This window comes from Trichinella spiralis (assembly GCF_000181795.1).
Source record: "Trichinella spiralis strain ISS 195 chromosome Unknown Scfld1085, whole genome shotgun sequence".
NCBI lineage: Eukaryota > Metazoa > Nematoda > Enoplea > Trichinellida > Trichinellidae > Trichinella > Trichinella spiralis.
This window is the reverse complement of record NW_003528024.1, coordinates 276,402-293,355: the sequence shown is the minus strand read 5'-3', so window position 1 is coordinate 293,355 and position 16,954 is coordinate 276,402. Positions and strand designations below refer to the sequence as shown.

The 16,954-nt window shown below is 31.7% G+C and overlaps 3 protein-coding genes across 3 annotated transcripts; 2 read left to right on the top strand and 1 right to left on the bottom strand.

Moving 5' to 3' along the window:
* Positions 1-4,599: 4,599 nt before the first annotated feature.
* Tsp_10878 (acetyl-CoA acetyltransferase) lies at positions 4,600-9,614 on the top strand. The gene is made up of 19 exons (XM_003370221.1): positions 4,600-4,618; positions 4,662-4,761; positions 4,819-4,850; positions 4,984-5,279; positions 5,351-5,467; positions 5,530-5,677; positions 5,751-6,124; positions 6,259-6,413; positions 6,481-6,556; positions 6,724-6,737; positions 7,286-7,333; positions 7,769-7,793; positions 7,951-8,041; positions 8,105-8,234; positions 8,293-8,429; positions 8,490-8,569; positions 8,964-8,990; positions 9,158-9,305; positions 9,538-9,614. The coding sequence occupies exons 1-19, from the start codon at positions 4,600-4,602 to the stop codon at positions 9,612-9,614; spliced, it is 2,094 nt and encodes a 697-aa protein (XP_003370269.1).
* Positions 9,615-11,594: 1,980 nt separating this feature from the next.
* Tsp_10877 (conserved hypothetical protein) lies at positions 11,595-13,530 on the bottom strand. Its single transcript, XM_003370220.1, has 5 exons — positions 13,477-13,530; positions 13,234-13,397; positions 12,345-12,626; positions 11,895-12,056; positions 11,595-11,829 (listed from the first exon to the last, which is right to left on the bottom strand). The coding sequence occupies exons 1-5, from the start codon at positions 13,528-13,530 to the stop codon at positions 11,595-11,597; spliced, it is 897 nt and encodes a 298-aa protein (XP_003370268.1).
* A 2,042-nt stretch (positions 13,531-15,572) lies between these two features.
* Tsp_10876 (GTP-binding ADP-ribosylation factor) lies at positions 15,573-16,079 on the top strand. The gene has a single exon (XM_003370219.1). It carries the CDS (start codon positions 15,573-15,575, stop codon positions 16,077-16,079), a length of 507 nt encoding a protein of 168 aa, XP_003370267.1.
* The last annotated feature ends 875 nt before the right edge of the window (positions 16,080-16,954 follow it).

The following is a 16,954-nucleotide window of genomic DNA, read 5'->3' as shown; positions in this document are numbered from 1 at the left end:
ATCCATCATTAGTAACTATCAATCATATTTCAACGTAACACTTTGCATTTTAGCATTTTGCTGCTCTTAGGAACGGAGAAGTGAAACAAAAGCTGCTTTTCTAATCGCAGTTAACTTGTTTCTATTCTAAAAATCTGTCCAATTTTCCAATTCTTGAACTAAATTCAATTTAAAATTTGAACACTTTATGTTGTTAGTCTTTTTTGTGAAAAATCATTATTTTCAGTGAAAAATTAGCGAATCGTTTATCAAACAAAGAAATTTATTCAATCTTTTTATAATATGATTGAATTAAATGTACTGAATATATTGAACTGTAAATTCATACCATTTATACTTAACATGTAATATCTGAAAATATTTTTTTTCTATGTCAGTATTTTAAATAATGAAATGTAAAAGAAATGATAAAAAGAAATTGGCTTCATAAATTAAATAAAGAGTAGAAAATATGAAAGCTGCATATTTGATTATAAGGCGAAACAGAAAGATTGTTGTCATAAAATGATTGAATTGTAACTACACGGCATATCTTGTAAGCTAGTGACGTCAAGAAAGTTCTAATTTGGCATTTGATTACCATATGATTATTGTTTTTTGTTCTTCAGTCAGCACAAAATTTTAAATTTAGCAAAAGAGAGCTTACATGTAAACAATTACTGTGCTGCATATTTTTTAATTCAACTTGTTTATAGAGATAGAATTTAATGAGATTAAATTTGAAATTTTATTTATTCTTATTATTATCATTATTTCAATAATTGAATCTTTGGTTCACTGATTTCATTTTCAACTAAATTACTAAATTGCAGTGGTAAAAAATCAATTTTAGTTCGTAATACTTTGTGCAAAAGTAGGAATTTAAATAAAAGCCTTTTTTCCTTAATTCCTGACGAAACATTTGTCCATATCAGTTGCATTTATTGCATTTTACATGGCTGATCATCAGATTACAAAAACTTTAATAAGTACTTTAGTTTAATATGACGAAAAGAATAATTAATGAAACAATAAAATCAAAATGCTGCAACTTTTAATTTTTCTAATCAAAAATGTCAGTAAAAAGTTTTCTCTATTCTACATTACTCCTGAAAATCATTTTATGTTATATGAATTACTTTTAAATACTGTAATTTCAGATTTTCTACATTATATTGTTTAATTTAATAGTTATGTTCAGCTAAATTCGTGGAAATGTATCTGCGAAACTGCACAGCAATGTCAGTTTGGCAAGTTTGCATTTTTACAGTATGAGACTTTGAAAGCACTGCGACAAGCTAAAATTGTCAATATTACCGATGAAAAATTAATCATTTTTCTTGTTGTTTTTATTCGTCCACACAATAATACATTCGTGAATAAGTTATTTTAAAAAATAGAGAAGTAATTCTGAAAAGAAAATTACATAATTTTTTTGCTATACGCAGGGGATAACTTAACGCGAATGAAAACCATAGTTACACACACTGTTAAACCAGGTTGCCATCTGATGCTATCTTACAATCGCTTATAGGATTGCTTTTTCATTTTAATTCTTTTCAACGTATGCGCATTGATAAAGCAATAAAATTGTCAATTTCTCCCATGCAGTTTAAAATGACATAATTTAAACTTTAGATTTATTATTTTTTCATGTGGACAGATTTATCAATTGTAGAAAAGAAACAAATGATCATTAATTTCAACCGCGTCAGTATGGCAACATATTCGTATTATTATAATACGAACAACATTGAATAATTCATGTTGTTAGCATTTGTTTTACTGGAAAATTATCTTATATGAAGAAATGTGAAAATAAATAACGTTCAGTTTAGGTGATGATGATGATGATTTTATTGAAACAGCTTGATTAATACTCAATATTGTTATGAACGTTTCAAAATTGCTGCCATGAAAAATCCAATGTGAGCAAGCTGTTTCGCAAATGCTGCAGTTGATTTGTTTCTGTCACTCGGGACGGAAATATTTCGTCGTCACTTGTTTCCAGTAATTTCAAGGAAAAACTTTTATCGCTTTTTGCATCTTTTTATCATAATTTATATTCTTTTGTTTATTTCTATTAATGAATGTTGAAGAAGCAATGATTTTCAGTTGCTCTTCCGCAATGGGAAGGAAAAAGAACCTCCAACGGCATCGTGAAGCTTTGCAAAACAGCTGCTGCTTTGCAAGAGGCACACAATTTTTAAATTAATGTTTGGAAAATTTGCCAAAAGCTGACATTTCAGTTTTCTTGCCTTATTGACAGTTTAATGTCATGAATTATTATAAAGCAAGTTCAACGATACTACGTTGAGATGAAGTGTCTTTTTTCTGGTGAATTTGAAGCAACGTTGTGATGGTTATTGCATTAAGATTAAGTTATTAATGGATACATAACAATATGACTGCAGTGGTGAGAAAAGAATGGAAAAACAGATAGCAGTTGACTGTTTTGAAATTGTTGCACAAATTTCGATTGTGCTGGTGATAATATTGTGATTTCAATGTTGATTTCAAACCGTGGAAACATAAAAGGCATAATAAGTATGCCAAGGAATTTTACGCCAATTTGACATGAATTTTATATAAGAAAAAGTTTTATTAAATGGTGCAACAAATTCTCGTTCATAATCATCCGTTTAATAAGAAACTTTGCCAACCAACGAGATTATTGTTGAGCAGTACCAAAAGACCACCCCACAGTCCAAAAAGGAAACTCTCTTTGATACTTGTTACCTCAAATGCATTTTATGCAATCACCACATTTGTCTGTTTTACATTTTCAGTCGAAAGGATTTAATAATGATAATCTGTCTCGTGATTTAATAAATTTTTCAAAGTACACGTTGCTGTTGTTGTTTTTGTGGAATATAAAGTTTGCTTTAGAGTATCCTTCTGCAAAATATGAGGGGAGATCAAATTTTAATTTGTAACTTGTTATTTATTATATGCTACTACTAATACTATTTACAGTTTTTTTATTTTGTACTGTGAAATTCATTGAAGCGTTGAACAGAACTTGGATATTGACTACATCAGAATGTAACATTTTTAATGTCAAAACTTTTTCGGAACCGTATATTAAATAAAATGTTTCAATTCTCACATCCACTGTAGCCTTAGAAGTACTGTAATTTTTCTAAAAGTACAAAAGGAACAACTTTTTAGATATTTTACGCTTAAAAAATTTTATTCCACTATTTACAACCTAAATAACTCATTTTATAATTTACCAACATTGGTTGCAGTTTGCGCGTCATCCCAGCATTTTTACTAACAGTTTTTACTATTAACTTCTTATGATCATACTTTCTTTTCATGCAGGTTTATGTATAAATATGAATTGAATATGTTTCCATAACTTTGAAAATGTAAGGGAGCAATTTTATTTTGCTTTTTCATGTTTGTCAAAAAGATGGTTAATTATGATGCACTTATTGCATAAGATTCATTTAAATTTGCAAATTAACTATTTCTACTTGTGTCGTGTGCTTCAATTAATCATAACAATTGTTAGTTATCCTGAGTTTCTTAAATGTAACAAATGCAGTCATTTGCTTGGCGTACAGCATCTGTTGACCCGGCAGACTTGCAAATACGTGTTTCCACTATTTGCTGCATTTTCCGATACGTGCTTCTTTTCTCCTTTGAAATTGAGTATGCTTTTTTAGATTGTTTTGTTTAAATTTAATTAAGTAAGCCCTATTAATTTTTTTGAATAATTTTATTTTAAAACTGCCAATAAGCAAATTATTAGCGAAATTTGTAGTTGCAACCGAAAATCTTAAGAATTATTGCATTTTAAAGGAAATGGTATTTGTTGCAGACAATTTTTGAAAATTTTTTTTCTTTCCTTTCATTGCACACGAATTAATTTACTGAATTCAGATTAAATGAATGCAATTTTGTAAACATGATACATTTACTGTGTAGAATTAGTTGCAAAAGTAGAAACAGTTATTTTTAGCTTTCCTTGCTGGTTAGATTTATGACAAGTGGTGAACATTTTTGAATGAAAAACACGATATGTGCATAGCTTGCTTTTATTATTATTTTTACAGTTATTACACTACAGTTTTTTTAATTTTAATACTCTGTCAGTTATATATAGTATAAGATGACTTTTGATGCAATTTATTCAATGGAATTTCAGCTGAAATCATCGTAGATACTGTAAACTTGTTTAAATTAGTTGTTTGAAAATTTTGGGTAAATACAAAATGTTTGATCAGTCGTTATTTGACTGTTCTCAGGATGTGACGTTTGTTTTATTTGACGGATGATTTGAAATAAATTTTGACATAGTTGTCCATGTAAGATAAAAATAACTTAATGAAATGAAATCTTTGATATATTTTAGTTTTGCTGCTATTTGCAGTTGATGTGAAATGGTCGGTTTTTGTTTACAGTGTTGGGCTTGTTTTTGAATTGCAATTCTCTGCAAAATTTAGAATTTATGACGAGCAAACAGTTTCAAATTAAACAGATATTTTCAGTCATTGAACATGCATATTTAATATTTTTTTTCATTTCAGAATTCTACTTTCATAACAAGAATATATTAACAGTATTCTCCGCAAAGTTGTTGTTATTTTTTGACTTGATACTTCCATCACAATGCGCCCGTTACCTCAGAGTGAGTCATTCAGTTTTTTTATTATGTAAAATAAATTTTAAAGTAATTCTATATTCTGCTGCTACATTTTTATTTGTTAAACATTACTTTCAACTGGACAGCATTGCTGACTTTCTTGATACTGTAGTTAATTTGAATTTCAAGTATATTTATGCCATTTAAAAGTTTTTTTATTATTTTTGAAACATAAGTTAATTAAGTTTTCATATTCAAATATTTCGTATTATTGTCCGTAAATCACATTTAAGTGAAAAGTTTTTCGTTGCATTTTTACGCTGGTAAGGCGTGTGAAATGTTGATAATTATAAACTGTTGCGCGTGTAATGTTTCAAATTATTCACTGTCATCATACTTTGGTATTTTAGATGTTTTTATTGTCGCTGGAAAGAGAACTGCTTTTGGAGCATATGGAGGAAAATTGAAAAATCATACACCAATTGACATGGGCGAGATTGTGGCACGAGCGGCTTTGGAGGCTTCTGGGGTTTCTCCGAATAATGTTAACTCAGTCATATTTGGCAACTGTATTCATGCTTCTGACGATGCAGGTTATTTGGCCCGACATGTAACTCTTCGCATGGGTCTTCCGATTCATGTTCCGGCCATGTCCGTAAATCGTCTTTGCGGTTCAGGGTTTCAGTCCATCATCGATGCAGCCCGTGTAAGTCAAAGCAGTTTTGTTTTCACTTGCTGTTGTTGAAATGGAAAACGTAATAATATTTCATGTTTAAGGAGATCATGGTTGGTGACAGTAACGTTGTAATTGCTGGAGGATCAGAAAGTATGAGTCAGGCGACATATGCTGTTCGTGACGTTCGTTTCGGCACCAAGTTTGGTGCAAAACTTGGGGTTGGATATTATTTTTTTTTAATTTTGAAGTTTTATGTTCTGACATTGTTTTATTTTGCAAGCTCTATGACACTCTTATGGAAACATTGACTGATACTTTCGTTGGTGCACCGATGGGTATGACAGCCGAGACAATTGCCACTAAGTTTGGAATAACTCGCCAGCAGGCGGACGAGCTGGCCCTTCGATCACAAACCAGATGGAGACTTGGTGATAAAATAAATTTTAAAATACATCACACACACGCACACAAATGCTTTATTTTTTTTCTTTCTATTTTAAGCAAATAACAATGGCTACTTCAAGCAGGAAATTGTGCCAGTGAAGGTGAAAACAAAAAAAGGCGAAGAGAATTTCGAGGTCGATGAACATCCTCGCGAAACTTCAATGGAAATTCTGGGAAAATTGCCTTCCGCTTTTAAAAAAGGTGGAATTGTCACGGCTGGCAATGCGTCCGGTATATGTGATGGTGCATCGGCAGTTATTGTTGCATCTGAAAAAGCAGTCAAAGATTATCATTTGACTCCACTGGTAAAAATTATCGGTTGGAATGTCAGCGGTTGCGATCCAAGCATTATGGGCATTGGACCCGTTCCTGCTGTCAAAGGTCTTATGGAGAAAGTGCAGATGAACTTGAAGGATATGGATCTTGTTGAAGTATGAATATTTTAAAATAGTTGGTTATTCAGTTTTCCGTTTATTTTTATTTTACTTATATAATGAAAGTGAACAACGTAGTGTTGCCCTGTTATCATAAGTTCTAGTTTTTTCACTTTATTTTTCACGTTTAGGTGAATGAAGCGTTTGCATCCCAATGTGCGGTAGTTGAAAGGGAATTGAAGCTGGATCCGGATAAAACGAATGTTAACGGTGGTGCCATTGCTCTTGGACATCCGCTGGCCACGTCAGGAAATCGCATTGTCGTTCATCTCATGCATGAATTGAGGTTCACCTTCTGATTTGCTTGTTTTTATTTTTGTTTTATTATCAATGACTTCCGTTGATTGTTTTAGACGTCGAAATTTGAAATACGGATTGGGCTCGGCTTGCATCGGTGGTGGTCAAGGCATAGCTATGATTCTTGAAAATGTATCTGCCTAAGAAATATTTAATTGCATTGTTAGTTGGTCAAAAGTAGTAATTGCATTATTTATTATGGCATTAGGTTTGTGACAGTATGCAGCGGGCAAGTAATTTTTGCATCACGTTGAGATTTATGGTCAGTCGGTATGATGAAAGTAGTCATTTATTTGCAGACCGACATGATTAGGTAGATTGAAATAGGTTTATCTGAGGTTAAGGTTCAGTTGAAATGAAAATTGCTGCAAGAATTATTTTAACGTGCGCTGGAGACATGTTTTTACTCCATGCTTATTGCTTTCTGAGCAGTTGAAATTTGTTGGAAATAAAGGTTTCAAGTAGTGTGAAATTTATTGTTTAATGAAAATATATGTCAGAACGGAAATAAGTGTGCAAAACTCCATTATGATTACTGGAAATAACTTCATCTTGTGCTTTTGTATTGTGCATTGTTCTACTTGTTTCATAAAAGTATTAAATTGTAAAAAAAGAATTAAGTACTTTATGAAATACGTTAAAAATTATTTTTAAAAATCAAAATTGGTGTTGTGCAATCAACAGCGAGTTAAATTTTTAAATTGTACTTTATAATCACTATTGTAATAAAATTACAGTATAACTTATTAAAAGTGAATATTGATTGGAATATGCAATAAATTGAAAATGAGCGTAAAAGAGGTTTTCAAATAAATTACAAATGAAACTAAAGTGTTTAGCAATACCTAAGTAATTTTGTAGATACCGTATGAATAATAATATTTCATTATCTGTAAAAACTATGGTAAGGTTGTTGTTTCTGAGAATTTTATTTGATGAAAATTGTGGATAAATGAACTAAATGGCTTTCTGTGAGATAGAAAATTTAAGCTTAAACATGTTTCTTGGTTTGTTTATAAATGAATTCAGAGTAAACCACCATTCAACATCTGCAAGTAGACCAGTGTGTATAATTTTTCGGTCTTGTAAGAATTTTTTGAATAAGCTTGATCTTATTGAAGTAAATAAAATTTTATTATTTATTTTGAATTTTTTTATTTAAAATTGTTCATGTTGGAACTTTTAGGCAGATTTTATTTTGGAAGCAATAGTATATCATTTGCGATTTTTATTATGACGTACTTGCGTCAATTCAGATGCACCGATTTGTTTGAATTTACTCGAATGTAAGTAGAAAAAATATTTAACACATATTTATATGTAATTTTTCAATTTATATTTTAGAAATCTTGATCCGCTAACGGAGACGGTAATTATTTTGTTTTATACCTCAAATATATAGATGCATGATGTGCGTAGTCCGTTATTTTTGTCATTAACAGAATTATATGGGTTTAAAAATCTTTTCAGTTTGCTTTATTTGTTTCAGTTTGTTCTTTCAAATCAATGAGTCGCTTAAATTTTAGTACTCTTTGAACTTTTATCTGCATTATTTGTCTCAGTGGCCAGATCAGTTTTTGGTTGCAGAAAATCATAATGGCGAACTCATGGGTTATAGTATGTTTGATGTGCATTCTGTTAGCTGACCAGTGAACATTGTGAAGTTTTTATTCTTTACAGTCATGGGCAAAACAGAAGGAGACGGAGAAAATTTGCATGGTCACGTGACTGCCGTTTCAGTCGATTGCAGATATCGTCGTTTGGGTAGCGCAGTAAAGCTGATTGCTGCTTTAGAAGACGTTTCTGAAAAGTGAGTTAAAAGTTTGACTTTCTTAATGCGTAATTATTGTTTTTTATGTTTATTATAGAAAAAATGCTTATTATGTTGACTTGTACGTACGCGTAAGCAATCGCTTGGCTGTCGACATTTATTTATCACAGGGTTACGCTCTGTACCGCCGAGTAATTGGTTATTATTCGGGCGATCAGGAAGAAGATGCATACGGTATATTTTGAATATATATGCAGTTCATTTTTTTAATGTTCTAATCATATTTTTATTTAGACATGCGTAAAGCATTACCGATTGATGTTACGCAACAGTCTCTTGTAACTTCGAAGCGTTCTGTTCACCCTGATGAACTTGTATCATGAAATTGTATTAAGTATTACTAATTAATTATAACTTTTCATATTTAATATTTCCTTTTTTATTTGTATGGTTAGTCATCTTATTTTTACATGTTATTCAGAATAATGATTAATGTAAGGATATTGTTTAAATGTCAGAATTCATAGAATTTTTTCCGTATTTTCAGTGAATTGTAACCATATTCGAATGGTCATACAAAGTTGGTACACTATTTCAGTTTTATAGAAAATTTGAGAATAAAATAGTATCGAACAAAAATGAATACACAAGCTTATACGGAATTCTATAACTTTAGTGAAAGAACATTATTTTTTGCAGCTTTTAATTTATGAATATTGGAAATGCTGAATTAATATTAACAAAAATGATTTTTTAGGAAATTTTTAGCCACAGACTCACAAAAGTTTAAGCACTGTTTTGTTGTTTTTTCTTGAATTTTACATTTTAACCGATTAATTTTTTGCGTTTACTGGAAAGAAAAATACGCCTCAAGCATTTTCTTTTCTTCTGTTAAGAACGGTATCATTTTATTACACACAGTTCTGTAAGATTTATAATATTTTCTTGATACTTTTTTTTAGATGGACGCAGAGAATCAAGTATGTCAAAGCTGTGCTTTGATTTCTTTAGTTACGTGTGCTGGTTTCGCGGGCTATTTTGCATATGCGGCTAGAACTAACCCGACATTCAAGCGCACTACCCGAATAATTTATTATTCGTTAGCTGCAGGTATGACATGGTGGGCATTTATTTGTTTATTCATTTAAGTAAAGATAACTCGTTAAATGGCACCAAATTAACATGGATAAAATTGATATAGGCGCAGCTTATGTCGGTGTTGAGAATGCTAGGCGAGATTGGAGAAAGCTAAGGAATACTTTCACCTAGTTGGATGTTTCTGCTGTTTTGACCTAGTACATTTTTGAAAATGTTCAACAGCAGAACTGATGACATTTTTCAGTTCCATATTGGCGTTTATCTCAACTACACAACTACATTCATCAGCTTCTGGTGGCTGTAGTGCTTCAAACTGACTAGCTATTAATTTTGACGGGAAAAAATGATCCTGACGGTTGTTCACTCTTTGTCGCGCAGTCTCTTCACTAATTTTCAAGTATATGATTTCTGTACAGTTAGCGCGGTGGTTGTTGGTTCCAAATAAAATTTTCCTGTACTGACGCTTCAGTGCCGAGCAAGCGATTACGACGCTTTTTCTAGCTGCATAACATCCAGACAATAGCATATCCAGTGTGATCAACCATACAGCTCGATCTTCGTCAGTTAGGGCAATTCCACTGAGCATTTTCTGTTTATTTGAAAAACTGTGATAATCATCGGCGTCCAAAAATGTCACATTACATTTTTTGGCAATTGCACTACCAACTGTCGTTTTGCCGCAACCCGCTACGCCCATAACAATGCACACTTTTAATTCATTTCCGTTCATGGTCTTTGAGTGAAAATTATGTACATAATAATGATGGCTGAAACTATTTTCAAAAAAAATAAAACACAAATATTTTCCTCTTCAAATGGGAAATAAAATTCTTCCATAAGTAGATTTTAAAGGATCATTTCACCAGTGTGATTGACTGTATCTGAAAAACAATTTTTTTAGTTAAAGGTTGGTAAATGAAAAAGATTTCACTAGGAAAATTCAATTCATCGAGATCAGATAAAGTTCTAATAAGTCGAAAATGAGAAACATATCGGGAATTTCTCCATTTTAGAATTTTTGAAAAGTTATACAGTATGCTATAATTGAATTATATTTCTCGAGTAAAAAAATTATTATTTAAAAGTTAAGCAAGCAAAATAAACATAAATTGCCCTGATTAAAGCATCCGTAGCATTATGGTATAAATTCTTGAAGTGAAATCAAGATTAAGTACAGTAAGAAATATTTTAATAAAAGGAAATAATGTTCATTTGAGCAGACTTTTTAAGTACGTGCAAAAGCTTAAAGTAATTTTCAAAAAGGTAAAAACAACAGCAATAACAATATAAAATAATGTGAACTGCACGCAGACATTGAAATTGTCGCAAATTAATTAAACTTCTTTGATTGCGTGATGAAAACAGTAATATAAGAAATAATAAATTTGGTTGTAGAAAGCTATATTTAGCTATGATACATTATTAAACAGCAGTATATGTGAATCTAGCTTTAAACCATTAACGTTAACAGAAAGGAACGTTTGTGCATGATTATCTCGTATTCTAGTTTTTAAACAATTGATCTAAGCAGTAATTGATAAGGCAATTTTATTTAATGGCGATAAAACAAAATTAATGTAAAATTACTGAAAATAACTTTTGCAGAGCATATGTAATTCAAAGTTGAGGTATAGTGCATGTAGGCTTAGTCGAATGATGCTATGTTAGGGTTGTTTTTCAATTATGCAACTCAGTTTCCCTTGAAGCACTAGCGTTATCAGTAATGGAGCATTTCTTTGCTTTTCGGACGTAAGTAAGAAAAGAATAATAAAACGAGGCTTCGCAGATTTGAAGTTGGAACCGGAAATCAGAATGAACCAATCAGATTGAACATTAAGCCCGTGATCTCCTTCAGCTTTTGTCTAATCGCTTTTATAATCATTTATTCAACTTCGTTTTTTCACCATTTCACCCCCAAGAAGCTTTATTATAATTTGAAACAAATAACTTATTGTATTTTGTATCAGATGCACACTTGAGTAAGAACACTTGCCCACACTTATAAATTAATACTTGAAATTCCTAAAGATACAGTAATTTTGATTGTATCGCAAGAGTTGCATGCAGCGTGTCGGTTAAGGTTTTCATATCAGAAATGTGTCAGTAAAGATAACTTCTGTAAACGAAGTTTTTTGTTGTTTTCACGAGATAAGTTTTTCCAAATATGAAGTAAGTAACGTTATTCATGATGCTTAATGTTTAGAACGTTTACTTTACTTTTTATCATCTAGAATAATGTCAAATAATAAAAATAATTGAAATTTAGTATTAGTGTAAAATGTTGTCTGTATGTTGTGTAATTCAATTTTGGCAGCTGCAAAATCGTGTTCCGCGATCTTGCATCACATCCAAAAATGTGCGTAGAAAGCGGAATCCAATAGCGAATTCTTTTTTCGCGTTTGTGTTCATTTGTGTGGCGCGCAGGCAACCAATTTCTACTAATTTTGTAGCCGGTATTTGACTTATTCCTTGACTACCTCCGTCTGAATAGCAGTCTTTCAAAGCTTGTATGAGTTTTGTTTTCCATGCACCGGCTCTGCAATGGAAGTAAAGTTAAAACGATTTTTTGAAATATTTTCTCCGATACAACATTTTACGTACGCAGCTTCAACTTTGGATGTGCAATCACTGCTACTAGTTGAGGACATGAGTGCATCTTTTAGTTTTTCTACTTTATTTCCCAATTCTTCTCGTTTCTCTTTGAGACAGCTACAGGCTGCACGGTGTAATTCGTCGAATCGGCTCATGCAGTTAGCTTGAGTGCTTAATAAAGGAAAAGTTAATAAATAAATACCTTCTGAAATGGAGTTTTTTTTTCATTACGTGCTCTGCCTGCATTCGTTGATCATTCGACATGTTTGTTCATACATTCCTGGAAAGCCTCGATCCAAACAGCTGCGAGTGTTTGTTGCTCTTCCAGGATTGACTTGCGAGCACACGTCAAGTCGGCTTTGCACCCAGATGCGATGTCTCAACGAATCTTCGCTGAAATTGCATGGAAATATTTTTATTTATTTATTTATTTATTGTTTGCTGTTTTCAATCACATACACAAGTTGCATGAGATTATCGGCAGCGCTGTCAAAATCGGGTATTGTTGGAACTTTGTAGCTGAAATCGTGCAATTTACTTTGCATGCAAGGTTGAATCTCGGCAACGGCTGCGTCGATCATATGCCGTCGAAGGCACTGCCTTTCTGCTGGCGTTGATTTGAAATATTTATCATGTACAACTTTGGCAATTTTTTGGCAAAAATTGCAGCTTCTCAGTGGCCCATTCGGGCCCAAAACGTCCACTTCTAACGTGCTTTTGTCTAGCACGCACATGTTTTTCCTAAATAATGTTTTTGAAACAAATTTGAGAACAACAAGGATTCCATTGGCATCAATTAGTCATACTCGTGTGCTGACTGTTCTTAAAAATTTATGTCATTTGACTGCTTTTTCAATTCATAATAGCAAAATATTCATTTGTTAATGAGAAACAACTTCCTGCTTCATGGTTAAGGAAAATAAGAAAACCAGGAAATTTCATTGACAGTTACAGTTGTGATAGTGGTACTATAATAGTTTTATTGATGTCATTTTATGACAGAATTTTTCATATTGAAGTACTGCAGACTTACTCAGTGTGAGATATTGAAAATGTGTATGTAATTCATGATGGTATATTCAGGAATGCTTTTACTAGGGATGAATTTAAAAGTAAAAAGATATTTGGATTCTAAATACAAGAAAGATGTTAAAAAGTGAGCTTGCCTGGTGAAAATTTTTTCCGATGAGGTGCAATAGTGTTCAGAATTGATCCTTTGATTCTGTTTTTAATGTGATATTAAGTTGAAATATTCCATTCATTACAACCTCGTTAATAGGCGTTCAAAAAGTATCAAAAATGAAATTGAATCGAACATCTTAAATTGTATGAATTCATTCACACTTACGACTGGGCTTCTGAACTGCTAGAAGCGAAACACTTATCAATTAGCTTTTGATGGTCATCGTCAAATTCTCGTTCTAAACTGATATAAGTTTGTTGTTGGTTAGTTTTCTGTTTGATGCAGTCGAAAAAGCCAGCAAATTTGTTGTCACATGTATTGTATGTACTCTGTGAAAGCAGTAATACATATTTAAAAATCTTCATCGTTATTGAAAAGCATAAAGTAAAATGAAGAAAAACTACTCACAACAAATGAAAGTATCAGACCAAGGAACGTGACTTGAAGTAGAAACGCGTGCATATTCAGCTGACCGACCACGTCGAAGCAAGCAGTTGAAGCTAATGGGCCAAGCGGAGATGTTCTGGCACATTTTCCTCTTCACGTCATCTAATGTGCTCTAGTTCTTTTGTCTGGCGGCCAGAATATTCGTTATAATTTATAGACAACATCGTGTAGGTTGGAACTGGTTCCGGCATGGCGCCTGCCTGCGCAAACACATTTTGACACGCCTTGCTACTACCAATATGGCGCCTTTTCACGGCGATCTATGCTTGTCATTAATGTGATGAATCACTTCAACTAAGCGCATCTTCCTTTGCTTTTCTGTTGGCGATGTTTTCCCAAAATTGAAAATGCCAATAATAAGCGAAATCGCACACATCATTCTCTTTCATAATTGAAATTTTATTCGTTAAACAAACGTCGGCATCTTGCATCAAAGAATTAATTTTTTTCAAACTTGATCATCATTATACTGTATTAATTGAGAAAGCTTTTCAATCAACGTCTTAACAAGCCGAGTTAATGGATTCTAGTTTTTGTAATTTGAAAGCCAAACGTAATAGGAAGCATGGTGCCAAAAAATTCTTAGTCGACATTTTATTCTACTCTACTTGTTCAAATTTGTGCCAGTCGTCTGGTATTTTTTTAATATATTTTTTGAAAATGGGAAATGTAAAACTGAAAATAAAATTTTTTAAACCTGTTCTTCCGGTTACTGCTATTAACCTAGTGAACTGATTTTTTCCCAATTTTGCGGCTAAACTAACTGGTTAATGAAAATGAAATGAATTATGAAAAACACTGCAACTGCTTACACAGTTGAAATTCGGTCAGATTCCTTTTCACCTTGAACTGTTAAAATGTACTATTTGATTGAACAGTTGTTTTTTCATTTAAAAATGAAAAATATACTGGATAATGTATTGACAAAATTCTACAGAAGATGATAAAAACTTATTTTTTAAAATAATCTTACAGAAGGCAACGCTAAGATTTTACTGTATATTGTCACATTACATATTGTTACTCTTGAGCAGTAGAACTGTGACGGTTAACATTAGAATGTGCAGTTGTTATATCTTTGAATTACTTATGAACATTTTAAGATGTCTTCTTGGTTCAGAAAAATTCTCTATAATAGCTATTTTTCAATAGCAGAATCCGTTAGTTGTATTGAAAAAAATTCAAATTTATTAATAACTATATTTATAGTGTTTTTTTAATTTTTTATGTTGTTATTAATTGCTGTTCTGTTGACTAGTTTCAATTCAATGAGAAACTTCACATCACGTCGTACGTTTACTCACCCATATCACGTGGTGTTTTGGAAAGAAATTTTTTTTGAATTGCACATGCGCAAAAATATTTTTAATATTTAAATAACCTTTTTTATGTGTTAATGCTTTTTGTTTTCAAAAGAAGATAAAACTTGTTAATTGGATTTAAAATTTTCAGCGCTGCAGTTCAGTGTAATTTTCAGTTTGATTAAATTCAATATTGTAGAAATAAAGTAATTAAATTTACCTACTCTAAAATTTATGCATTTTTATCAAGAATTAACTGAAATTCTAGATAATTATGGTGTCAAGATGATAAAGATACGTACTGTAAAATATATGCATGCATCTATATACATCAATTATTGTACACATAGAATGTATTCATTATTTTCAATGCACTATTGAATTGTCCTTGGAGCACTAAAATTTTACAGAAGATACAATTAATGCAAAATATCAAATTAGTGAGTTATTCGATTATTAATAGGTAAATTTATCAATCTGCATGTTTTTGATGCGGTAGGTCGGACGTTTCGTGAGCTTTACTGTAGTTAAGGTGCGCTACTTCTGAGTTTTGCATTTAGTTGAAATTTGGTCGCATTATAATTTTTTTATGATAAAGAATTATATTAATCAAGTAATTATACACATTTCAGGTAATTGCATACATTTTCAAAAGTGTTGCCGAAGTTCATCATCATTTACACGTTGAATTGGTTTATACTGCGGAAAATGGGATTGCTGACAATACTGAAAAAATTAAGAGAAAAGGAAAAAGAAATGCGAGTGCTGGTGCTCGGCTTGGATAATGCTGGCAAGTCGACGATTTTGCAGAAGACGCTAGGGAAACCTATCGATACTATTCCTCCCACATTTGGATTTAACATTGAAACATTGGAACGTCATGGACGCAAACTCAACGTCTGGGATGTTGGCGGGCAGAAGTCTTTGCGAAGTTACTGGCGCAACTATTTTGAAGATACTGAAGGTGTGATTTGGGTGGTTGACTCGACGGATAAACGCCGTTTAATGGACTGTAAAAAAGAGCTGCACAATTTGCTTAAAGAGGAACGGCTGCTTGGCTGTTCGCTTCTTATTTTTGCAAACAAGCAAGATTTGGACGGTGCTCTAACTGTACAACAGATCACCGCATTGTTGGAATTGAAGAAGATCACAAGTCACCACTGGCTTTGTTTACCGTGCAGTGCGAGGTTGGGGACAAATCTGCTCGAAGGCATAGACTGGCTGATTGAGGACATAGTGGCTAATGTTCTGTTTTATACTTAAAAAAGTAATATTACAAAAATGCGGCATTTGTGAAGTATGTTTTTTCTTTTTTTGTCTTTTCTGCAAAAATTTTCACTTCTGACGGGCACACATCTGCTCAATTTATCATTAATTGTTGGTTTTAGTCAACAATGTTATCTAGAAATGAAGTAAAAAAACAAAGTTGGATTGTAAATTATATTTTATTAAAAGAAAGTAAACATTAATTTTTTTTTATTTTTCACACGTTAATTATATATATAATTCTGTACAATGAGATGAAAAACCATAAACTGATTGGGTGAATTACAATTTGATACAAGAGCATCTATGAAATTCAGGTTAAAATATTTTTGTCTAATATTTATTTCCCTTTGAAGGAAAAATTAGTCATTTTGAACATTATTTATAATATTATTTTACGAGTTTTTTTTATTATTAAATTTAGTGTCGCGATAGGTGAAAATGTTTGTATTTTTCGAAGCACTTTGATTAGAATATGTTTTTTTGTCATAAAGGATTTGTTATTTTTAAAGTTTGAAATCTTTATTTCAAATTAATTGCAAATTCCTTATTTACAAACCGCTTAGCTTACACATGCTATGGGTAGCGCTTATTTAATTAACTGTGATTCGTTGTGAATTGTATTGTGATTAAGTTTTATGTAAAACGCAGCTAGTGTTTGAGGAAAATAAATGTGTGAAATATTGTTACATATTTTAGAAAATTATGAACTACTGCTAAAATTTAGAAACAACTTCTTTCTTTCACGAGAAAGTTGTTGATAAATTTCTACCACCTGTAAAACGTAGCTACATGGTAGAAAAAAATACTGATAAATATTATTGTGAAAAAATATTTTTATATTTTATTAAAAGTTTTATATGCAACATTTT

Bases quoted from the DNA above. Each gene is read 5' to 3' on its own strand.
- Tsp_10878 (XM_003370221.1), top strand. The intron at 4,762-4,818 runs GTATATTTATGC...AAGTTAATTAAG, and splicing joins GTAGTTAATTTGAATTTCAA to TTTTCATATTCAAATATTTC. The intron at 7,334-7,768 runs GTTGTTGTTTCT...TTTATATTTTAG, and splicing joins TCTGTAAAAACTATGGTAAG to AAATCTTGATCCGCTAACGG.
- Tsp_10877 (XM_003370220.1), bottom strand. From the start codon at position 13,530: ATGCACGCGTTTCTACTTCAAGTCACGTTCCTTGGTCTGATACTTTCA. The intron at 12,057-12,344 runs GTATGTGATTGA...TCCTTTATTAAG, and splicing joins GATAATCTCATGCAACTTGT to CACTCAAGCTAACTGCATGA. The intron at 11,830-11,894 runs GTACGTAAAATG...CTTCCATTGCAG, and splicing joins ACATCCAAAGTTGAAGCTGC to AGCCGGTGCATGGAAAACAA.
- Tsp_10876 (XM_003370219.1), top strand. From the start codon at position 15,573: ATGCGAGTGCTGGTGCTCGGCTTGGATAATGCTGGCAAGTCGACGATT.